General features: G+C 45.0%; 1 protein-coding gene across 3 annotated transcripts in view; it reads left to right on the top strand.

Annotated features, from left to right (window-relative positions):
- Positions 1-25,850, top strand: part of LOC122926623 (solute carrier organic anion transporter family member 1C1-like) — a 179,348-nt gene that overhangs the window by 128,198 nt on the left and 25,300 nt on the right. For all 3 annotated transcript variants that reach the window (XM_044278056.1, XM_044278054.1, XM_044278055.1), the window contains exons 13-14: positions 14,569-14,753; positions 16,633-16,697. In XM_044278056.1, coding sequence (XP_044133991.1) covers positions 14,569-14,753; positions 16,633-16,697 — 250 coding nt within the window. The remainder of the gene's footprint in view (positions 1-14,568; positions 14,754-16,632; positions 16,698-25,850) is intronic.

Here is a 25,850-nt window from a genome sequence, read left to right as displayed (position 1 = left end):
TTTATTTTTCGACCGAAATACATCACTAAAGGTTTTGCCACGTATACCTGCAACAGTGAACGCTGAATATATATTTTTTTTCTAACGAAATAGGTCACTAAAGGTTTTGCCACATATAACTGCAGCGCTGAACACTGAATCAAATTTGTTTTTCAACCGAAATACGTCAATAAAGATTTTACCACTGTGAGGGGTAGCATTCTTTTAGGGGATCATTCACACCGATACGGCTTCAGGACACCAGGTTTCAGGTCCAAACAGTGCATTTATTGTGATACACCAGCACAAGCAAAATGACAAAAATAATAAACACTCGCCCGTCTAGGCTCTAACTAAACATAATATTCCTGACTCACCTAAGTCCCTGCTCACACCCTGTGAACACATGCAGCTTTCTCAGCCAATGTCCCACAGCCTCCTGGCTGTACAGAGCACAGTACGCCCACTGTCTCCAGTCCAGTGTCTCTTGGGGAATAGTGGTCTCTCAGCCCTCCTGGCTTGGACCACACAGAGCCTCCAGGCCTCTTTCCACAGGCAACACACTCCCCCCAAAGTTCAGGCTAGCGCCTAGTCTCTTGGCCCCTCAGCCCACACGGCTGAGATCACTCACACAGAGCCTCACCAGGACTCTGCTTCACCAAACACTTCAGAGTGAGCCACACCCAAGATCCAGTAGCAGGATTAAATAGGATCCCTGGACATGAGCATGCCTCAAGTCCCTGACTGGAACCTGGGGAACAGGCACCCACCCAACACATTGCCTGTTCCCAGTAAAAGCCAGCCCTGAACTAGCTGAACCAGCTACACTATCTACATGGTGTCCCCCAACTATTTTAGTGGACACCTGAACTAGGGCTTTTACTCCACCAAGGCCGGCCCCCTTTGTGACACGCTCCCGATGCACACAACCCATTTTATCCTGCTTCCCCGTGACTTTACTGCACACCTCAATGTTCACATTGCCACACCACAGCGCTGACTGCTGAATCAAATTAGTTTTTCTACCGAAATACATCACTAAAGGTTTTACCACATATAACTGCAAAAGTGAATGCTGAATATATTTTGTTTTTGTACTGAAATAATAATAACTGCGGAAGTGACATGTGTATATATTTTTCATTTTGTACTGATATACAGGTCCTTCTAAAAATATTAGCATATTGTGATAAAGTTCATTATTTTCTGTAATGTACTGATAAACATTAGACTTTCATATATTTTAGATTCATTACACACAACTGAAGTAGTTCAAGCCTTTTATTGTTTTAATATTGATGATTTTGGCATACAGCTCATGAAAACCCCAAATTCCTATCTAAAAAAATTAGCATATCATGAAAAGGTTCTCTAAACGAGCTATTAACCTAATTATCTGAATCAACTAATTAACTCTAAACACCTGCAAAAGATTCCTGAGGCTTTTAAAAACTCCCAGCCTGGTTCATTACTCAAAACCGCAATCATGGGTAAGACTGCCGACCTGACTGCTGTCCAGAAGGCCATCATTGACACCCCTCAAGCAAGAGGGTCAGACACAGAAAGAAATTTCTGAACGAATAGGCTGTTCCCAGAGTGCTGTATCAAGGCACCTCAGTGGGAAGTCTGTGGGAAGGAAAAAGTGTGGCAGAAAACGCTGCACAACAAGAAGAGGTGACCGGACCCTGAGGAAGATTGTGGAGAAGGACCGATTCCAGACCTTGGGGGACCTGCGGAAGCAGTGGACTGAGTCTGGAGTAGAAACATCCAGAGCCACCGTGTACAGGCGTGTGCAGGAAATGGGCTACAGGTGCCGCATTCCCCAGGTCAAGCCACTTTTGAACCAGAAACAGCGGCAGAAGCGCCTGACCTGGGCTACAGAGAAGCAGCACTGGACTGTTGCTCAGTGGTCCAAAGTACTTTTTTCGGATGAAAGCAAATTTTGCATGTCATTCGGAAATCAAGGTGCCAGAGTCTGGAGGAAGACTGGGGAGAGGGAAATGCCTAAATGCCTGAAGTCTAGTGTCAAGTACCCACAGTCAGTGATGGTCTGGGGTGCCATGTCAGCTGCTGGAGTTGGTCCACTGTGTTTTATCAAGGGCACGGTCAATGCAGCTAGCTATCAGGAGATTTTGGAGCACTTCATGCTTCCATCTGCTGAAAAGCTTTATGGAGATGAAGATTTCATTTTTCAGCACGACCTGGCACCTGCTCACAGTGCCAAAACGACTGGTAAATGGTTTACTGACCATGGTATTACTGTGCTCAATTGGCCTGCCAACTCTCCTGACCTGAACCCCATAGAGAATCTGTGGGATATTGGGAAGAGAACGTTGAGAGACGCAAGACCCAACACTCTGGATGAGCTTAAGGCCGCTATCGAAGCATCCTGGGCCTCCATAACACCTCAGCAGTGCCACAGGCTGATTGCCTCCATGCCACGCCGCATTGAAGCAGTCATTTCTGCAAAAGGATTCCCGACCAAGTATTGAGTGCATAACTGAACATAATTATTTGAAGGTTGACTTTTTTTGTATTAAAAACACTTTTCTTTTATTGGTCGGATGAAATATGCTAATTTTTTTAGATAGGAATTTGGGGTTTTCATGAGCTGTTGGCCAAAATCATCAATATTAAAACAATAAAAGGCTTGAACTACTTCAGTTGTGTGTAATGAATCTAAAATATATGAAAGTCTAATGTTTATCAGTACATTACAGAAAATAATCAACTTTATCACAATATGCTAATTTTTTTAGAAGGACCTGTAGGCCACTAAACGCTTTTGCCACAAATAACTGCACCAGTGAAGTGTGTATATTTTTTTCTTTCTGTACTGACATAGGCCACTAATTGCTTTCAACACATATAACTGCAGAGGTTAACTGAGAATATATTTTTCTTTTTGTACTGAAATAGGCCAGTAAATGCTTTTAAAAGAAATAAATGCACCAGTGAAGTGCGCATATATTTTTGTCTTTCTGTACAGAAATAGGCCACTAAACACTTTTGCCACAAATAAGTGCACCAGTAAAGTGCATATATTTTTTTCTTTCTGTATGCTTTCAAGACATATAACTTCAGCAGTGAAGTGTGTAAGCCGTGTACTGGGGTGGGCTCCCCAGGATACAGCGAAGTCACAGACAAGGCGACACTGACACCAGCTTTATATACAAGAACAGAAACTTTACTTTGGAAATAGTAATAACACAAGTACAAACAGAATAAATAATACCCCAGGCCCACAGTCACCGTCCCTGTCCGAGCCTACAAGTCGTGCTGTGCCGCTATAGAGGACACACCTAACCGTGGGCAGACGCAGCAGAGCCTGCAAGTCAATTACTGCGCTGCAGTACAGTACAGTAAGGCCTAACAAAGCTATAACCCTAACTAACTAGCTAATACAAGGCCTAGGCTAGTCTCTGTTACTTTAGGCACCAAACAGTATAGTACAATTGGTAATCAGGTGTACTGACCTGCGTCCGTTCTGGGCCCTAGGATGCCGCTTACCCGGGATAGCCACCAAGCTCTCAGCAACCGTGCGGCCTTGCTTGATGATAAGGCTTCTTGTCCACACACAGGAAATGGTCTTCCTGGGACAACCTCTCTTTCAAAGAGCTGGATCCAGTAAGGGGACAACAGCTACTCTCCTTCCTTTGAGTTTCCATTCACTGCCAGACATCCGCAAGCCAGGATGTAATCTGATTCAGTCCCTCACAGCACACTCCTTTCACCATGTCAGATCAACACTTCCTGGTTCACACAGAAGCAGCTTGCTTGAGTCATCATCTGCTTTGCATATGCAGATCCCAGAGTGTGCTGACTGTGCTGCAAAACAGTGGCCTCTAGTGCCCAGAAAGGCCAAATGACAGCTCCAATACAATTTAAACATAAACATTATGCAGGCAGAGCTTTCTGTACGTTTTCAACACATATAACTGCAGCAGTGAAGTACGTATATATATTTTTTTTCCCCACTAAAGACTTTTCAACATAGCACTTGCACCCCAAGAACAAATAGCTGGAATGACAGAGCTGTATACGTAATGGCTATTTGGATCACCAAATAATCTTTCCCTACACTTGTAAATCGCTGTGTGTCCCTAGCACCTTCTGACGTCTCTCCCTGCACTAAGATGCTGTGAAATGATTCCTCCCTATCCTTTCCCTGTACTTATAACTAATTTTTTCAGTTTTTTTGTTCACAATGAGGTTTTTCCAATTGTTGTCCCGAGCGCCTTTTCACGTCTGTCCCTGCACACAGAACGCTGGAAAATGGCTGCCGTCTAAAACGGCTGCAGTATTTTTAGGGCTGTGACATCACAGGGCTGGCTGGCTGCTGATTGGCTGCATACATGCATGTCAATCTAGGTGATCCGGCCTTCCTAGAGTTCCTTGCCCCATGTCCTCAGTCCTCACACGTGTAGCCGCCATTTTAGGAAAAATTGTGATTCGATACCACGAAGAGCAAGGAAATTCGCGTTAGTTGTGAATCAAATTTTTCCTGAAATTCGGATCGAATTCCACGTCAGCTTCAATTCACTCATCTCTACTTGTTACTGCAAAGTTACTCCCATTAGCTCTGCAATAACCAGCTCTGGCCTTTACATAGTGGATGAAGCTTTAACCCCTTCACAACCAGCGCCATTCATGCATAATGCTGGCCAGGACTTTAAAGATGGCTAGGTGCCTGCTGTTTTAAATTGCATCCGGGACTAATGTATGCGATCGTCGAAAACGTCGATCGCATACTTTTATCTCCTCAGATGCTGTGGTCAAACATGACCATGGCATCTAGGAGTGCAAAAACCCAGAAGCGCTCACTTCCTGTCACGGCTGAGGATGGGGAAAACCCTCAGCCATGCGATTCCAGAAGATGTAAACCCCTGCTCGGCCAGGATGAGAGAATTAGGGAGCAGGTCACCTCCTAACGCATCCCTAATCCGTCCCTAACTCCTAGCTGCATGGGCCGACCTTGAAGGTAGGAGGGCCCATGCTCAGGAACCTCGGATCTCTACTCACCCTCCGACCGGTCCCTGAACTAGGAGTGAAGGGTAAGACGACCTGTTCCTTCTGGACATGGAGGAACAGGAGTCTCACTGGCCAAGCTGCAGGAAAAAGGGGAACAGAAACAGGCCTATGGATATGGCAGGTGCTGCACTAGTTCCAGCCACCTGCCACAGCCTTGCTGACTGGATCCGTGTGCAGGCAAGCGGAAGTCCACAACAATACAAATAGAACTCAGCACACACACATCAACACACAGGAACCCAGATCCATAGCTGCACAGAATAATAAAGGAAAACATAAACTGAATATCACACAAACTTAAACTTATGACCACAAGGGTGGCCCCCACTGGCAGGTGATATAACACAGGAGGCTACTCCAGCTAGCCATGGCTGAAGTACCCCCCAGACTGGAGATAACACTGAGGCTTTATAGGCCCAAGTAGTCACACCCACACAGACACACCCAGTGTTCACACACACAGAAGGGAATTAACCCTTCCAACACCAGGAAGTGTAGTGAGACCACATAAGGGGAAATACACACAAATACTCAGCTGTTACCGATGACAACGACATGTGTGGCAAACGTGTCCTGGGAGCCGGCCAAAAGGCCGAGACACTGCCACCTCATGTACATCAAACCAAACGTTGCCACGGGCAGCTACAGTGAAGGGAAATGTCAGAGTGCACACCAAACATACAACAGAGTGCACACCAGACATTCAGAGTGCATACATACACACACACTCAGGTGTAACCGCATGCACTTGACAGTAAGCTACCTAGCACCAGCTCAGGCTGCTATACTGCCAAGTACAATCACATGTTGCCGGCGGCAACCACAAGTGAGGCAACATACTAGCGGCCCTCACCTGTGGCTGAACATCCAAACCAAACCGCAGGCAACAGCCTGCGGACACAGGAGTCACGACCATGACCATGGCCGTGATACTTCCAGGTGTGTATCAGCTACCCCTAGCGAGGATCAGGGGAGCCGAAGTGTGTGTGCAGCATGTATTCCTGAATGATACAAGGCTGGGCAGGGCTCTATAGCAACATAGTATTGTCCTCATATACTCCAATGCTAATGCAAAAATTGCACAGAAAGATAAAAAAAAGCCATACACACCCCAAAATGGTATCAATGAAAAGTACAGATCGCTCTGCAAAAAAATGAGCCCTCACACAGCTCCATACACTTATAAATCTGCCCTGACCTGTGTTTACAGCCACACCTGGTTTGGGCTCAAAATTACTGATAGAAATCACTGACCAAACACTGTCTGTGTTAATGCAGCATTAAAACGCAAAAAGAAATGCGGTATCATCGTAATTGTACTGACCTGAAAAATTAAAGTAACAGGTCAGTTTTACAACATAAGGCCTCATGCACACGACTGTGCCAGTTTTTGCGGTCACCAAACCGCGGATCTGCAAAAAACGAAAGCCGCCCGTGTCCACAATTTGTGGAACGGAACGGGCGGCCCATTGTAGAAATGCCTATTCTTGTCCGCAAAACGGACAAGAATAGGACATGCTATATTTTTTTTGCGGGACCACGGAACGGTGCAACGGATGTGGACAGCACACGGAGTGCTGTCCGCATCTTTTGCAGCCCCATTGAAGTGAATGGGTCCGCACCCGAGCCGCAAAAAATGCAGCTCGGATACGGACCACAACAATGGTCGTGTGCATGAGGCCTAAGGAACATCGTGAAAACCAAACCCATAAAACTGTTACAGAATTGTAATTTTTTTTTCCAATTTCACCCCATTTGGATTTTTTTTCTAGCATCCTACTACATCGTATGGAATATTAAATTGTGGAATTCTGCCCCTCAAAAAACAAGCCCTCATACAGCTATGTGAACGGGGAAAAAAAAAAAGTTATGGCCCTGGAAAGGCAAGGAGTGAAAAATGAAAACTTAAAAACCTCCAAGCTGAAAGGATTAAAGGGGTTGTGCAGCTACTATAGTAATATTGATGACTAAACCTCAGGATAGGCCATCAATAGCTGATCAGTGCGGGTCTGGCTCCCAACATCAGAATATGTTGATCAGCTGTTTGAAGAGGAGGCAGCACTCGTACGAGCACTGCTTTCTCTGCAAGATTACACTGTGCATCATCTCACTTGCAGCAGCGGCGCAGTGTAATCACAAGTGTTTGTGCCAATCAAGTGGCGAGACTTTAGAGATGACAGGCAGTGTAATCTGGAAGAGGAAGTACCACTCAAACGAGCGCCGCCTCCTCTTCAAGTAGCTGATCAAGGGGGTGTCGGGATTTAAATCACCACTGATTCAGATACTGATGACCTATCCTGAAGATAAGTCATCAATATTACTAGCTGCACAACCCCTTTAAGTTCAAAATAGTTACAAAGGTTGAAAAATGACACTGGTACATCAAGTTCCACAGTTATACAACTTTAATGGTTAGATTAATTACAGTATTTTTTCCCAAGTTAAAAAAATAAAAAATGCCTTTCAATTGAAAAAAATTACAAAAATAGCTTGGGTGCAGCAAGAGCAGGCGATAGACCCTTTTGAATATTGGTAGAACATCTGCCATCCTCCCGTCCTGTGGCACTGACCTTGTTACAAGAAGAGTCCAAGAAGATGAGATACAGTGGTCTATCAATTACTGAGCTCCACTCCCTCAGTATCCATGGATGAATGCCATATGCGCTAGGTGCTTTATCAATATTTAATTTTCTCAGACGTAGCAGTACTTCTTGTGTTAAGATGATATCTGACAGATTCTTGATTCTTATCTTTTAACCAATAAGTTAGAATGAATGGGAAGTCATACAGATACCTCTCTCAGTAGAATTAATAAAGTTAAAGGGGTTTTCCAAGTTTCAGATATTGATAATCTGTCCTTTGGATAGGTCATCAATATCATATCAGTGGGGGTCTGACACATGGCATCCCCACCAATCAGCTGTTCATGACATCCAACAGAAGAAACACAGAGAATGAAGCTGGAAGCGTAGCTCCGTTCTATAGTGGCCCATTCAAGGTGATTCCACATACTTTTCCTGCATGTCCAAAAAGAACAGTCCCTAAAACTGGCCATACACCTGTTAGCAAGACAAGTGATGATCTCTCCCAATCATCTCCTACATATGCATGCTTGCTTGGCCTAGCATACACGTGTAGTAAATGAGGAGAGAAAGCCAGCAGGTCTTTGAAATCATCTTTTGATGTTCCTTTGATACCCTGTATGTATATGTCTTTTTGTATATTGTTCTCTTTACGATTTAAAGGGTTGCCAGTAGTTGTAATACTGATGACTTATCCTCAGGAGTATGGACCTATTTATTCTTGTATCTTCAAATCCTTTGTAAAGCAAATAATCAGTATGGTATATAATAGTGTTATGTGTATAAATAGTATGAAGCATATAATAATACATCTGATGTGCTATAATAATGATAAAAATGTATATAATCGGCCTATAATATTCAGTGTGATGTATATAAAAATGACACCTCTGTATATACAGTGTGTATATATATATATATATATATATATATATATATGGTATATATATAATATATATGTATATACAGTACAGACCAAAAGTTTGGACACACCTTCTCATTCAAAGGGTTTGCTTTATTTTCATGACTATGAAAATTGTAGATTCACACTGAAGGCATCAAAACTATGAATTAACTCATGTGGAATTATATACATAACAAAAAAGTGTGAAACAACTGAAAATATGTCATATTCTAGGTTCTTCAAAGTAGCCACCTTTTGCTTTGATTACTGCTATGCACACTCTTGGCATTCTCTTGATGAGCTTCAAGAGGTAGTCACCTGAAATGGTTTTCACTTCACAGGTGTGCCCTGTCAGGTTTAATAAGTGGGATTTCTTGCCTTATAAATGGGGTTGGGACCATCAGTTGCGTTGTGGAGAAGTCAGGTGGATACACAGCTGATAGTCCTACTGAATAGACTGTTTGTCTATTCAGTAGGACTATAATTTGAATTATGGCAAGAAAAAAGCAACTAAGTAAAGAAAAACGAGTGGCTATCATTACTTTAAGAAATGAAGGTCAGTCAGTCCGAAAAATTGGGAAAACTTTGAAAGTGTCCCCAAGTGCAGTCACAAAAACCATCAAGCGCTACAAAGAAACTGGCTCACATGCGGACCGCCCCAGGAAAGGAAGACCAAGAGTCACCTCTGCTGCGGAGGATAAGTTCATCCGAGTCACCAGCCTCAGAAATCGCAGGTTAGCAGCAGCTCAGATTAGAGACCAGGTCAATGCCACACAGAGTTCTAGCAGCAGACACATCTCTAGAACAACTGTTAAAAGGAGACTGTGTGAATCAGGCCTTCGTGGTAGAATATCTGCTAGGAAACCACTGCTAAGGACAGGTAACAAGCAGAAGAGACTTGTTTGGGCTAAAGAACACAAGGAATGGACATTAGGCCAGTGGAAATCTGTGCTTTGGTCTGATGAGTCCAAATTTGAGATCTTTGGTTCCAACCACCGTGTCTTTGTGCGACGATGGTGTGGGGGTGCTTTGCAGGTGACACTGTTGGGGATTTATTCAAAATTGAAGGCATACTGAACCAGCATGGCTACCACAGCATCTTGCAGCGGCATGCTCATCCATCCGGTTTGCGTTTAGTTGGACCATCATTTATTTTTCAACAGGACAATGACCCAAAACACACCTCCAGGCTGTGTAAGGGCTATTTGACCATGAAGGAGACTGATGGGCTGCTACGCCAGATGACCTGGCCTCCACAGTCACCGGACCTGAACCCAATCGAGATGGTTTGGGGTGAGCTAGATCGCAGAGTGAAGGCAAAAGGGCCAACAAGTGCTAAGCATCTCTGGGAACTCCTTTAAGACTGTTGGAAGACCATTTCAAGTAACTACCTCTTGAAGCTCATCAAGAAAATGGCAAGAGTGTGCAAAGCAGTAATCAAAGCAAAAGGTGGCTACTTTGAAGAACCTAGAATATGACATATTTTCAGTTGTTTCACAGTTTTTTGTTATGTATATAATTCCACATGTGTTAATTCATAGTTTTGATGCCTTCAGTGTGAATCTACAATTTTCATAGTCATGAAAATAAAGAAAACTCTTTGAATGATAAGGTGTGTCCAAACTTTTGGTCTTTACTGTATATACTGTATATATATATATATATAAACATGTCCAAGCTTTAAGCTTTCTTCAGCCCACACATATTTGATAACATAAAGTCCCACCCTCTGGGTTCAGTCCAAGCAGAGTGACAAAACAGTAGAATATCACCACTCAGATAGCCCATCCACACTTGATCTCCCTAGCTGAGATCTCCCCAGTTTTTTTAACCACACCTTCAGGAAAAAAACCTGGATGGAGTACGGGAGTGACCACCCAAACTCTCTGGTCACTCCTAAAACCCGGACCCAAAATCCACTTTAATCAAAACCTCCCAGCAACCTAATGTTACTGGCGTTCTACTTCCCGGGTATTATATCACTGAGGAATACATCCTCAGTGAGACGTACCGACCATCCACAATTCTCCCCTCTAGGTTATTACATACCCTCCCCCTCTGCCCAAAGCCGAGGGGCTGGGCACCTGTTGCCATCACACAATGTACCCTCGACAGGGCATCTGCATTTCCATGCAATTTCCCGGGCCTGTGTACTATATAAGAATTGAAATCTTGTAATGTCAGAAACCACCTCGTTACTCTGGCATTATTCCCTTTCTTCTTAGACATCCACTTTAGTGGTGCATGATCCGAAACTAATCTGAACTTCCTACCAAGTAGATAATATCTAAGGAAGTCCAGTGCCCACTTTATAGCCAAGCATTCTTTTTCCACAATAGAATAGTTTTTCTCGCAGGGGGTACGTTTTCGGCTCAGGTATAACACAGGTTGTTCTTCCCCCCTAACCTCTTGGGACATTACAGTGCCTAGGCCTACCTCTGAGGCATCTGTCTGAACTATGAATTCCACACTAAAATCTGGGGCCACTAACACTGGCTGCTGGCACAACCGTAGCTTAAGCTCTTTAAAGGTCTGTTCTGCTTTCGGGGTCCACCTAGCCATGACTGACTTTGTACCTTTTGTAAGCTCCGTTAGCGGGGCAGCTATTGTGGCTAAATTTGGTAAAAATCATCTGTAATAGCACACTATTCCCCAAAAAGCTTTTATCTGTTTCTTTTTAAGTGGACGTGGCCAGGTTTGAATTGCTTCAACTTTGTTGATTTGAGGTTTAATCAGACCTCTCCCTACTACATAACCCAGATATTTGGCCTCTTCCATACCCATGGCACATTTTTGGGGGTTTATGGTGAATCCTGCTGTTCTTAGGGATTCTAGTATGGCTTGGACTTTACCCAAGTGACTCCCAATCTTGGCTAAAGATGACAATATCATCCAGGTACTGTATGCAGCTGCATACTTTTTGTGAGGGCCTAAGATCCTGTCCATAGCTCTATAGGAATATAGCTGGGGCACCTTGTAAACCGAAGGGCATCCTCACATATTGGAAACACCCCTCAGGCGTGGAAAAAGCAGTTTTTTCTTTAGCGTCCCTTGATAGAGGGATTTTCCAATACCCTTTCGTCAGGTCTAATGTAGTGATATACCGAGCAGGACCTAACCTCTCAATGAGTTCGTCCACTCTTGGCATAGGGTAGGCATTAAACTTTGAAACCTCATTGAGTTTTCTGTAGTCATTACAGTACCGCCATTCTCCAGATGGTTTTGATACCAATACTATCGGACTGGACCACCCACTCCAAAACTCCTCAATCACTCCTAGCTCTAGCATCCCTTTGATCTCTTGTGACATAACTTCCTTATGGGCCTCAGGGATTCAATAGGGTTTTATGTTTACCCGAACATGTGGTTTTGTTCGAACCTCATGCTCAATAATATTAGTGAAGCCTGGCAAATCTGAGAACAGGTCCCTATTCTGTTGTAACAGTTCCTTGCATTGCTGTTTTTGTGATTTGGACAGAGTCTTTGCAATTGTGACATCCTGACTGTTACTTTTTGCCTCTAGCATCAAACAGGTTGTTACAAGGGAGTTTCTATCTTTCCATGGTTTTAACAATTTCACATGATACAGCTGGATAGGTTTTCTTTTCCTAGGTTGGTGAACCCTGTAGTTAACTTCCCCAACTTTCTCAACAACCTCATAAGGCCACTGCCTTTTGGCTAGGAATTTGCTTTCCACAGTGGGTACTAAAACTAGCACTAGCAGTCCCCTGGACTGAACTGCCTGACCTTGGCTGCCCTGTTATACACTTGAGCTTGGTTATCTTGAGCCCTTAGGAGATGTTATTTTACTATGTTGGGCATGACCTTAGATATCCTCTCCTGCATTTTTGCAATGTGTTTAACCACACTTTTATAAGGGGTAGTCTCCTTTTCCCATGTTTCCTTCGCCTCATCCAGCAACCCCCGAGGGTGCTGAGAATATAATAGTTCGAAAGGTGAAAACACAGTGGAGATTTGAGGAACCTCTCTGATAGAAAGAGTAGGTACGGTAGCAGACAGTCCCAATCACGACCATCCTTCTCTACCATTTTTTTTAACATACTCTTAAGCATTTTATTGAATCGTTCTACTAGATCGTCTGCGGATGATATACTGATGTTCGCTGTTGTTTAATTTTTAACATCTGACACAACTGTATTCATGACCTTAGACATGAACGGTGTTCCCTGATCAGTTAATATCTCTTTAGGTATACCCGTTCTGGCAAACATGTGGAACAACACTCTCGCTATGTTTTTCGACTAGGTATTCCTTAAAGGGACTGCTTCCGGGTATCTGGTGGCATAGTCTACTACCACCATAATATACTGCTGACTTCTAGTTGACTTTACTAGAGGACCTACGAGATCCACTGCAATCCGTTGAAACAGCACTTCAATGATTGGCAGAGGGACCAAGGGGCTTTTGAAATGTGGGACAGGGGTTGTCAACTGGCAGGTGGAACACGATTGGCAATAGTATACTATTTCCTTGTAACACCTCGGCCAATAGAATCTCTGCAGGATGCGTTCTTGGGTTTTACCTGCCCCTAAGTGTCCCCCTAAAACATGAGAGTGGGCCATACCTAATACTAAGCGTTGATATGGACCAGGTACCAGCAGTTGTTCCACTACTTCATCACTACTTTTAGTCACTCTATATAACAGATCATTATTTATGGTGAAGTGGGGAAACTTATTATCAGCCCCGGGACTTTGGGCAATCCCATTCAGTACTGATACATTTTCCAGGGCACTTTTTAAAGTAAGATCCCTGAGCTGCAACTATTTTTTTTTCTGGATATTGAACCAAGACTGTTGAAATGATATGTGTAAGTTATTATTGTTGATTATAATAAAATAAAAAAATAAAAAAATAAAAAGATCCCTGAGCTGTGCCGCTCCAAAATTATCCCGAGACACCTCAAGATCAAGAAAATTGGTCGCAGGGGTTAATTCCTCATCTCCTAACATCACAGCTAGCGGAGACTCTGATATCACCCCAAGACACACCATTACCTTTCCCAACACATCACTACTAGAACACTCAGTACTTATCAGTCTCATTGGGACCTCAGCTTTAGCCCAAAGGTCCCAGAACAGCGGGAAGTCTCTTCCCAGTATCATTGGGTGCAGTAAGTCCTTCACGACTCCCACCTCATGCTGTATAGTACCACATGCAGTGTTTATGGTTACCCGAGCAACCGGATCATTTCTGGTGTCTCCATGGATGCACAACACTCCCACATGCTTTTCAGGGTTTAATACGTGAGGCACCATGGGCGTTATCAAAGTGACCAAACTGCCAGAGTCCAAAAGGGCAGTCACCATGACACTGTTCACGGTCACTTGACACACCTGGGGTTCTTTCGGGAATAATGTTGGCCCACGCTGCACTCCATGGACTCGGTAGACAAAGGGCAGTGTGCTGCTATATGTCCAGGAGCCTGACACCTCCAACAGGGGCTGGCCTGGACTCTGGTTCCGAGCTCCAACTTCTCCTTGATCTGGGTTTTCCAGTTGGGAGTAGATTGTAGTCCTTTCTTGGGGAACCCTGTTCCATTTTTAGAGCCGCGATATGGCTGTCTCAAACCCGCCAGATTTCCCAGAGAGTCATCCATGCTGATATACCTTTCTACGTGGCTCACCAATTCGTTCGCAGTCTGGGGGTTTCCCTGGGCAATCCAACATTGTATGGGTTTTGGCAGCGTATGGAGGAACCAATCCATCACTTTTTCCACCATTTGAGCTGGGGAGGATGAGTCTGGCTGCAACCATTTTTGTACGAGGTGGAACAGATCGAACATTTGTGACCTGGGAGGCTTGTCTTGGCAAAACTTCCAGCAAGAATTTCCACTTTTAACTTACTGTATTCTCACCGACCATCCACGATTCTTCTCTCTAGGTATATATATATATAATCAGTGTAATGCCTATCATAGTCAGTGTGATGTGTATAATAATCAAAGTAATATACTGTGTGAGGTATATAATATTCAGTGAAATCAGTATGTATACAGTAATAATCAATGTTTTGTATTTTATAACCAGATAATGCTTTGGGTTGTTACAGGTTTATCAGAACTGCTTGTGTGTTGAATCCATGGGCTTCCCGTCAGTAAATTCATCCGTAACGCTTGGCTCGTGTCCTCGTAGTGGCAACTGTGACAAAATGTTCATCGTCTATGCCATCACACAAACCTTCACTACTTTTATATTTTCAATCAGTGGAACCGCCTCCTATGTCATTGTCCTCTGGTAAGTTCTAGAATTTATGAAGGACATTTTCCTGGTAGCTACATTTACAGGGAGAGTCAGGCAGACAACAATTTCTGTGCTATACCACTTACTGGAATAAAAAAGCAAGTGGTTCTGGCTCAATGTACCAGTGCCTAAGGTACATCATTACAGGGAGAGACAGGGAGGCAGTATTATCAATACCTACATCATTACAGGGAGAGACTCGGGGCAGTACTATCAATACTTACATCATTACAGGGAGAGACATGGTGGCAGTACTATCAGTGCCTATATCATTTACAGGGAGACACAGTGGGGTGATAGTACTATTAGTACCTACATCATTTACAGGGAGAGCCAGGGTGGCAGTACTATCAGTACTTACACTACATAATTTACATGAAGAGTTAAAGAGGGGCCTGGATGTATTTCTGGAGTGTAGTAATATTACAGGCTATAGCTACTAGAGAGGGGTCGTTGATCCAGGGAGTTATCTGAATGCCTGATTGGAGTTGGGAAGGAATTTTTTTCCCCTAAAGTGGGGAAAATTTGCCTCTACCTCACAGTTTTTTTTTTTTTTTTTTCTTACTTCCTCTGGATCAACTTGCAGGATAACAGGGTAACCTGGATAGACAGGTGTCTTTTTTTGGACTTATAAACTATGTTACTATGTTAGACAGGAAGGCAGTACTGTTAGTACCAACATGATTTACAGGGAAAGACAGGGAGGCAGTACTATCAGTACTAACATGATTTACAGGGAATGACAGGGAGGCAGTGCTATCAGTACCTACTTCATTTACAGGGAGAGACAGGGTGGCAATACTATCAGTACCTACATCATTTACAGGGGGAGACAGAAAGGCAGTGATATCAGTACTTACATCATTTACAGGGAGAGACACGGTGGCAGTACTATCAGTACCTACATTATTTACAGGGAGAGACAGGAAGGCAGTGCTATCAGTACCTACATCATTTACAGGGGGAGACAGGAAGGCAGTACCATCAGTACTTACATAATTTACAGGGAGAGACAGGGTGGTAGTACTATCAGTACCTAAATCATTTACAGGGAGAGACAGGAAGGCAGTGCTATCAGTACCTACATCATTTACAGGGAGAGACAATGTGGCAGTGCTATCAGTACCTACATTATTTACAGGGAGAGACACGAAGGCAGTACCATCAGTACTTACATCATTTACAGGGAGAGACAGGGTGGTAGTACTATCAGTGCCTACATCATTTACAGGGAGAGACAGGGTGGCTGTGCTATCAGTACCTACATCATTTACAGGGAGAGACAATGTGGCAGTGCTATCAGTACCTACATTATTTACAGGGAAAGACACGAAGGCAGTACCATCAGTACTTACATCATTTACAGGGAGACACTGGGTGGCAGTGCTAACAGTGCCTACATCATTTCCAGGGAGAGACAGGAGGGCAGTACTATCAGTGCCTACATCATTTACAGGGAAAAGCAGGAAGGCAGTAATATCAATACCTACATTATTTACAGGGAGAGACAGGTTGGCAGTACTATCAGTACCTACATTATTTACAGGGAGAGACAAGAAGGCAGTACTATCTGTCTACAATATTTAGGGATAGACAGGGAAACGGTAATATCTTTGCCTTCATCATTTAATTCATGAGATGAGGATCAAATATTTTTTTTACCTACTGTACATAATTTACAAGGATAAACAGGAAGGCAGAGCTGCCTGTAGATACATGATTTACTGGGAGAGAGAGGGAGGCAGAACAATCTGTCTGGACATCGGGTGAGGATTGAAATGCTGGCCCCATTGTTTGTCCTGTTCCTCAGTTGCTTGTCTTTGGTGTAGAAGCCTAATATTTTCTCTTCTAACCCCTCTCTGCTCCCCTGCAGGTGCGTATGTCAAGAGCTGAGGCCTCTGGCTATTGGTGTCTACATGTTACTGATCAGAACATTAGGTAAGTGGATGTCATGAGTGGTGACAAAGGAGGATTCTTGTGGAAAAGGGCAGTGACGTTTCTAGCTTTTTTAAGTAGGGAGGGCAGCTATAACAACGATACATTTACACAAGTATGCTTAGAAATGCTGAGATACTTTACCCAATACCTAAAACCACAACAGAAAAGAAAAGACCTGCTGTCTGTGGTTTAAAAAAAAACAATCACTCAGATTTCAACATGTCCTAGTTGCCTGTGGATGACACTGCTATGGGGGGGATCTGTGGATGACACATACCGTATATAGCATCTTATGCTATAGGTGTCATCCACAGATCCACCCCATGACAGTGTCATCCCCATTTCCCCCTCCATAACAGTGTCATTCACAGAACCCCCATCATGTGCCAGTAATAAGCCCCCCCATCATGTGCCAGCAATAAGCCCCCCATCATGTGCCAGTAATAAGCCCCCATCATATGCCAGTAATAAGCCCCCATCATGTGCCAGTAATAAGCCCCCCCCCATCATGTGCCAGTAATAAGCCCCACATCATGTGCCAGTAATAATCTCCCCATCATGTGCCAGTAATAAGCCCCCCATCATATGCCAGTAATAAGCCCCCCCCCCCCCAATATGCCAGTAATGGAAGCGCTCATCTCTCTGTGCCCGGCTGCAGCCGCTCAGTTGGGGGGGCATTTTAGTTGGGGGGGCACAGCGTGATGTAGAGGGGGGCGTGGCCCCCTCTGGCTCTTTCTTGGCGACGCCACTGGAAAAGGGAAATCGGCAACTCTATAGGCGCTTATTCCCAACATCCACTATGGTCAATTTCATAGGAAGCCAATTTACCTCTTTATTCTTGGAATGTGGGAGGAAACTCGATTAGGGCTCATTCAGACTACCGTATGTGTTTTGCAGTCTGCAAATTGCGGATTCACAAAACACAGATACCAGCCGCGTGCTTTCCGCATTTTGGCGGAATGCACACAGCCAGCTCTAAGATTGCGGACAAGAATAGGACATGATTTATTTTGCAGGGCGGAAGAATGGAAATATATTGTCTGCATATTTTGCAGCCTCATGGGAATGTGTGGGTCTGCATCCATTCCACAAAATTGTGGAATGGATGTGGACACATAAATACGGTCGTGTAAATCAGCCCTTACCCAGAGGAATCCCACACAAACACAGATGTTGCCCTAGGTCAGATTTTAAGCCAGGGCCCCAACCCCGCATGGAATCACTAACCACTGAGAATTCCTGATACCTTAATTCAATGCTATTCTGATACCATAATCAATATATCAGGACAGCACTCAAAATTTTACTACAATTCGGTAGTCTTTATTTCCATTCACACATGAATCAACTAATTGCAATGCTTTTGCTTTACAAGCATATGTAGGTCATAGTCAGAGCATAATTGTGGCATGCATCACTAACCACTGAGCCACCATGATCCCATAACAGTCACAGCCACAGTGCCCCCATAATAGTGACAGCAATAATATCTCCATCACAGCAACAGCACTCTCAATACTCCATGACAGTGACAGCCACAGGATCCCTATATACAGCCACAATGCTACCATCACACTGGCAGCCACAGTGTCCTATAACAGTGACAAGGACGGAACTACCACTATAGAGGCTGCTACGGGGCCTGCAATGGCATACATCATAGCCCGGGCCTTATTCACCGGTATGCTCTTCCCTGCAGGCTTGGAGCAATGCCATTGTACCTGCTAGTCTGAGTAGAGGAGTGCACGGGCCGAGGATTATTCTCCAGGATATGCACTATCTGAGCCAGCAGATGAGAATGCGTCACTGAATTGCGCCTTTTGCTGGGAGGGCAGGATGTGGGAATGGGGCTAGGTGAGTATTATTATTATTATTTACACCACAGGCTGCTTCACTAGTGTAAGGAGGCACTAAGGGGGAGTATAACTGTTTGTGGGAACTAAAAGGGAGCATTACTGTGTGGGGGCAGTAAGAGAGTTTGCTACTGTGAAGGGAGAACTAAAAGGGCATTGTAGCGGGGGCACTAAGGGGGCATAACTAATTTGTGGGGACACTAATGGGGCACTAAGGGGACAAACTTCTGTGTCTGGGAGAACTAAGGGGGCATAACTACTGTCAAGGGGGCACTAGGGGGGCATAACTACTGTGTAGCGGCACCAAGAGGGTATAACTACTCTGCAGAGGCACTAAGGGGACATAACTACCAAAATTGGGTGGGAGAGCCAAAAATTTGCTATGGGTCACATCCTTTTCTAGTTAAGCCCATGACAATGATAGTACCATCATAACAGTGACAAACAAAGTTCTATTGCAACAGTAACAGTACCCCAATAACAGAACAGAGATTGAACCTAGTGCCACCTATAGACAACAACAATAATTAGCACCAGACTGCCCCATTAGCTCAGACTGCTGGGAAACCCAGCCCAAAAACAGAGCAAGCAACAAATCCCACCCCCACACAAACACAAGCCAACCCAACCCAAGGAAATCGACACAGGACTACCATCTTGTTGGGTGGTGACCGGCCACAGCTTTATTTTATTTTCTCCTATGACACAGAAAACCTCGAACCATCAATCATCAGGAGAGGTATGCCGGACGCTGGATTCCCAGCGGGCAAGTCTGCCATTTTTCTTCACCCTGTACTCTTGATTGCGTTCATACTGCCAGCTGTGACTTAATAGGCAGTATAAGCGATGCACACTACAAAAGGAAACAAATCAGGAACGCAGTAAACACTGGTAAATAACCGGGACACCCAAAACCACGACCCTAATCCACTATCAACAAAACAAAGGCCGGGCGGGAACAACCGCTTGCTGGCCAAGGGGGGAATAGAGGAAGGGGGAGAACTATATATACTGTGCGGGCTGGCTCTCCTGAGCACATGGAGGGAAGGGGAGGGGGCAGCAATCAGCCCAGTGGTGTTTTAACCCCTGCGCTGCTGAAAACCCAGCCTAGTGCTGGCCCAGGCCACTTACTTACTCTAACCCCCCTCAGGAAGGACAAAAAAGGGGGAGATCCACAACCAAGGCAAAAGGGGAGGGGGGATCCCAGCAGTCCCCGACCCCCCTCCCTATCCAATCGGGGGCTCACAAAACCAGGGCAAGCAACAAATTCCCCCCACACACACACAAGCCAACCCAACCCAAGGAAATTGACACAGGACTACCATCTTGTTGGGTGGTGATTGGCCACAGCATTATTTTCTTTTCTTCTATTACACAGAAAACCCGAGCCTTGAACTGCTCGAACTATCAATCATCAGGAGCGGTATGCCAGCTGCTGCACTCACAGTGGGCAAGTTGGTCATTTTTATTCATCCCGTCTCTTGGTTGTGTTCATACCGCCACGGAGGAGCCACTATACTTCTACCCAGGGCTCCGACCACCACCCAACATAAACATAACTTGCTCAACCCTATCCTGTAAACCGGATAGGAAAATGTCAAGGCCGATGTCAGATAAATGGACACCGCCCGGACGCATCAAAGCTCTGTTATCCCCCTCCAATTGAAGGTGGCGCACCACTATACCCGACCGGGACTGGATAAAGCGTGAGATCCGGGCATTCACCGCACTGCTGCATTTTTCTATGGCCTCAGAATCCCTAGCTCCATGCCAGACAACGCGAGGAACAATCTCCGACCAAACCAGGACCATCTCAGGCAAAAAGGAAGCAAAGCGCTCCATGTCTGCCCGCATAAGCATCATGAGCTCCACCAGCCTTAAGGTGCAGAGATCATATTCCCCGGCATGGATAACCAGAATAACAGGCCCGGCTGTGGACCTGCTAATTTTTACCACCTCGTGAAGGACTTGGGACTAGGGATGAGCGAACTCGAACTGTATAGTTCGGGTTCGTACCGAATTTTGGGGTGTCCGTGACACGGACCCGAACCCGGACATTTTCGTAAAAGTCCGGGTTCGGGTTCGGTGTTCGTCGCTTTCTTCGCGCTTTTGTGATGCTTTCTTGGCGCTTTTTGAAAGGCTGCAAAGCAGCCAATCAACAAGCGTCATACTACTTGCCCCAAGAGGCCATCACAGCCATGCCTACTATTGGCATGGCTGTGATTGGCCAGAGCACCATGTGACCCAGCCTCTATTTAAGCTGGAGTCACATAGCGCCGCCCGTCACTCTGCTCTGATTAGCGTAGGGAGAGGTTGCGGCTGCGACAGTAGGGCGAGATTAGGCAGATTAACTCCTCCAAAGGACTTGATTAACTGATCGATCTGCAGCTGTGGATCATTGAGCTGCTGATCCTCAATTGCTCACTGTTTTTAGGCTGCCCAGACAGTTTGTCAGTCACATTTTTCTGGGGTGATCGGCGGCCATTTTGTGTCTTGTGGTGCGCCAGCACAAGCTGCGACCAAGTGCATTTAACCCTCAATGGTGTGGTTGTTTTTTGGCTAAAGCCTACATCAGGGTGAAGCTGTCACACCAAGTGCATTTAACCAGCAATAGTCTGTTCATTTTTTGGCCATATACAAAATCAGGGGCAAGCTGCGCCTGTCACCAAGTGCATTTAACCCTCAATGGTGTGGTTGTTTTTTGGCTAAAGCCTACATCAGGGTGAAGCTGTCACACCAAGTGCATTTAACCAGCAATAGTCTGTTCATTTTTTGGCCATATACTAAATCAGGGGCAAGCTGCGCCTGTCACCAAGTGCATTTAACCCTCAATGGTGTGGTTGTTTTTTGGCTAAAGCCTACATCAGGGTGAAGCTGTCACACCAAGTGCATTTAACCAGCAATAGTCTGTTCATTTTTTGGCCATATCCCAGTCTAATTCTGTCACTAAATCCATACCGGTCACCCAGCGCCTAAATACTAGGCCTCAAATTTATATCCCGCTAAATCTGTCCTTAGTGCTGTAGCTGGGCGAGTTATTTAGTGTCCGTTCAAGCACATTTCTTGTTCTGGGTTGAAATACAATTCCCAATTTAGCAATTTCATAATTTAGTGGTTTCTGCTATATCAGAGCTATTTGAAATCTATCCCTAAAAGGGTATATAATATTCAAGGTGCACATTGGGTCATTCAGAATAACTTCACACACACCCGCTACTGTGTATTTCCAAGTCTAATTCTGGCACTAAACCCATACCTGTCACCCAGCGCCTAAATACTAGGCCTCAAATTTATATCCAGCTAAATCTGTCCCTAGTGCTGTAGCTGGGCGAGTTATTTAGTGTCCGTTCAAGCACATTTCTTGTTCTGGGTTGAAATACAATTCCCAATTTAGCAATTTCATAATTTAGTGGTTTCTGCTATATCAGAGCTATTTGAAATCTATCCCTAAAAGGGTATATAATATTCAAGGTGCACATTGGGTCATTCAGAATAACTTCACACACACCCGCTACTGTGTATTTCCAAGTCTAAATCTGGCACTAAACCCATACCTGTCACCCAGCGCCTAAATACTAGGCCTCAAATTTATATCCCGCTAAATCTGTCCCTAGTGCTGTAGCTGGGCGAGTTATTTAGTGTCCGTTCAAGCACATTTCTTGTTCTGGGTTGAAATACAATTCCCAATTTAGCAATTTCATAATTTAGTGGTTTCTGCTATATCAGAGCTATTTGAAATCTATCCCTAAAAGGGTATATAATATTCAAGGTGCACATTGGGTCATTCAGAATAACTTCACACACACCCGCTACTGTGTATTTCCAAGTCTAATTCTGGCACTAAACCCATACCTGTCACCCAGCGCCTAAATACTAGGCCTCAAATTTATATCCAGCTAAATCTGTCCCTAGTGCTGTAGCTGGGCGAGTTATTTAGTGTCCGTTCAAGCACATTTCTTGTTCTGGGTTGAAATACAATTCCCAATTTAGCAATTTCATAATTTAGTGGTTTCTGCTATATCAGAGCTATTTGAAATCTATCCCTAAAAGGGTATATAATATTCAAGGTGCACATTGGGTCATTCAGAATAACTTCACACACACCCGCTACTGTGTATTTCCAAGTCTAATTCTGGCACTAAACCCATACCTGTCACCCAGCGCCTAAATACTAGGCCTCAAATTTATATCCCGCTAAATCTGTCCTTAGTGCTGTAGCTGGGCGAGTTATTTAGTGTCCGTTCAAGCACATTTCTTGTTCTGGGTTGAAATACAATTCCCAATTTAGCAATTTCATAATTTAGTGGTTTCTGCTATATCAGAGCTATTTGAAATCTATCCCTAAAAGGGTATATAATATTCAAGGTGCACATTGGGTCATTCAGAATAACTTCACACACACACGCTACTGTGTATTTCCAAGTCTAATTCTGTCACTAAACCCATACCTGTCACCCAGCGCCTAAATACTAGGCCTCAAATTTATATCCCGCTAAATCTGTCCCTAGTGCTGTAGCTGGGCGAGTTATTTAGTGTCCGTTCAAGCACATTTCTTGTTCTGGGTTGAAATACAATTCCCAATTTAGCAATTTCATAATTTAGTGGTTTCTGCTATATCAGAGCTATTTGAAATCTATCCCTAAAAGGGTATATAATATTCAAGGTGCACATTGGGTCATTCAGAATAACTTCACACACACCCGCTACTGTGTATTTCCAAGTCTAATTCTGGCACTAAACCCATACCTGTCACCCAGCGCCTAAATACTAGGCCTCAAATTTATATCCCGCTAAATCTGTCCCTAGTGCTGTAGCTGGGCGAGTTATTTAGTGTCCGTTCAAGCACATTTCTTGTTCTGGGTTGAAATACAATTCCCAATTTAGCAATTTCATAATTTAGTGGTTTCTGCTATATCAGAGCTATTTGAAATCTATCCCTAAAAGGGTATATAATATTCAAGGTGCACATAGGGTCATTCAGAATAACTTCACACACCCGCTACTGTGCATTTCCAAATCTAATTCTGTCACTAAACCCATACCTGTCACCCAGCGCCTAAATACTAGGCCTCAAATTTATATCCCGCTAAATCTCTCGTTACCGCTGTCCTGTTGTGGCTGGGAAAGTTATTTAGTGTCCGTCAAAGCACATTTTTTGTTCTGGGTTGAAATACAATTCCCAATTTAGCAATTTCATAATTTAGTCGTTTCTGCTATATCAGAGCTATTTGAAATCTATCCCTAAAAGGGTAGATCATATTGAAGGTGCACATAGGGTCATTCAGAATAACTTCACACACACGCTTCTGTGCATTTCCAAGTCTAATTCTGTCACTAAATCCATACCGGTCACCCAGCGCCTAAATACTAGGCCTCAAATTTATATCCCGCTGAATTTGAATACAATACATTGGGCCAAATAATATATTTGTTGTTGTGGTGAACCATAACAATGAGAAAAACATCTAGTAAGGGACGCGGACGTGGACATGGTCGTGGTGGTGTTAGTGGACCCTCTGGTGCTGGGAGAGGACGTGGCCGTTCTGCCACATCCACACGTCCTAGTGTACCAACTACCTCAGGTCCCAGTAGCCGCCAGAATTTACAGCGATATATGGTGGGGCCCAATGCCGTTCTAAGGATGGTAAGGCCTGAGCAGGTACAGGCATTAGTCAATTGGGTGGCCGACAGTGGATCCAGCACGTTCACATTATCTCCCACCCAGTCTTCTGCAGAAAGCGCACAGATGGCGCCTGAAAACCAACCCCATCAGTCTGTCACATCACCCCCATGCATACCAGGGAAACTGTCTCAGCCTCAAGTTATGCAGCAGTCTCTTATGCTGTTTGAAGACTCCGCTGGCAGGGTTTCCCAAGGGCATCCACCTAGCCCTTCCCCAGCGGTGAAAGACATAGAATGCACTGACGCACAACCACTTATGTTTCCTGATGATGAGGACATGGGAATACCACCTCAGCATGTCTCTGATGATGACGAAACACAGGTGCCAACTGCTGCGTCTTTCTGCAGTGTGCAGACTGAACAGGAGGTCAGGGATCAAGACTGGGTGGAAGACGATGCAGGGGACGATGAGGTCCTAGACCCCACATGGAATGAAGGTCGTGCCACTGACTTTCACAGTTCGGAGGAAGAGGCAGTGGTGAGACCGAGCCAACAGCGTAGCAAAAGAGGGAGCAGTGGGCAAAAGCAGAACACCCGCCGCCAAGAGACTCCGCCTGCTACTGACCGCCGCCATCTGGGACCGAGCACCCCAAAGGCAGCTTCAAGGAGTTCCCTGGCATGGCACTTCTTCAAACAATGTGCTGACGACAAGACCCGAGTGGTTTGCACGCTGTGCCATCAGAGCCTGAAGCGAGGCATTAACGTTCTGAACCTGAGCACAACCTGCATGACCAGGCACCTGCATGCAAAGCATGAACTGCAGTGGAGTAAACACCTTAAAACCAAGGAAGTCACTCAGGCTCCCCCTGCTACCTCTTCTGCTGCTGCCGCCTCGGCCTATTCTGCTGCTGCCGCCTCGGCCTCTTCCTCCGCCTCTGGAGGAACGTTGGCACCTGCCGCCCAGCAAACAGGGGATGTACCACCAACACCACCACCACCACCTCCGTCACCAAGCGTCTCAACCATGTCACACGCCAGCGTTCAGCTCTCCATCTCACAAACATTTGATAGAAAGCGTAAATTCCCACCTAGCCACCCTCGATCCCTGGCCCTGAATGCCAGCATTTCTAAACTACTGGCCTATGAAATGCTGTCATTTAGGCTGGTGGACACAGACAGCTTCAAACAGCTCATGTCGCTTGCTGTCCCACAGTATGTTGTTCCCAGCCGGCACTACTTCTCCAAGAGAGCCGTGCCTTCCCTGCACAACCAAGTATCCGATAAAATCAAGTGTGCACTGCGCAACGCCATCTGTGGCAAGGTCCACCTAACCACAGATACGTGGACCAGTAAGCACGGCCAGGGACGCTATATCTCCCTAACTGCACACTGGGTAAATGTAGTGGCAGCTGGGCCCCAGGCGGAGAGCTGTTTGGCGCACGTCCTTCCGCCGCCAAGGATCGCAGGGCAACATTCTTTGCCTCCTGTTGCCACCTCCTCCTTCTCGGCTTCCTCCTCCTCTTCTTCCACCTGCTCATCCAGTCAGCCACACACCTTCACCACCAACTTCAGCACAGCCCGGGGTAAACGTCAGCAGGCCATTCTGAAACTCATATGTTTGGGGGACAGGCCCCACACCGCACAGGAGTTGTGGCGGGGTATAGAACAACAGACCGAC

This window comes from Bufo gargarizans, chromosome 2, assembly GCF_014858855.1.
Source record: "Bufo gargarizans isolate SCDJY-AF-19 chromosome 2, ASM1485885v1, whole genome shotgun sequence".
Taxonomy (NCBI): Eukaryota; Metazoa; Chordata; class Amphibia; order Anura; family Bufonidae; genus Bufo; species Bufo gargarizans.
The sequence above is the reverse complement of the archived record's forward strand: the minus strand, read 5'-3'. Positions and strand labels throughout refer to the sequence as shown.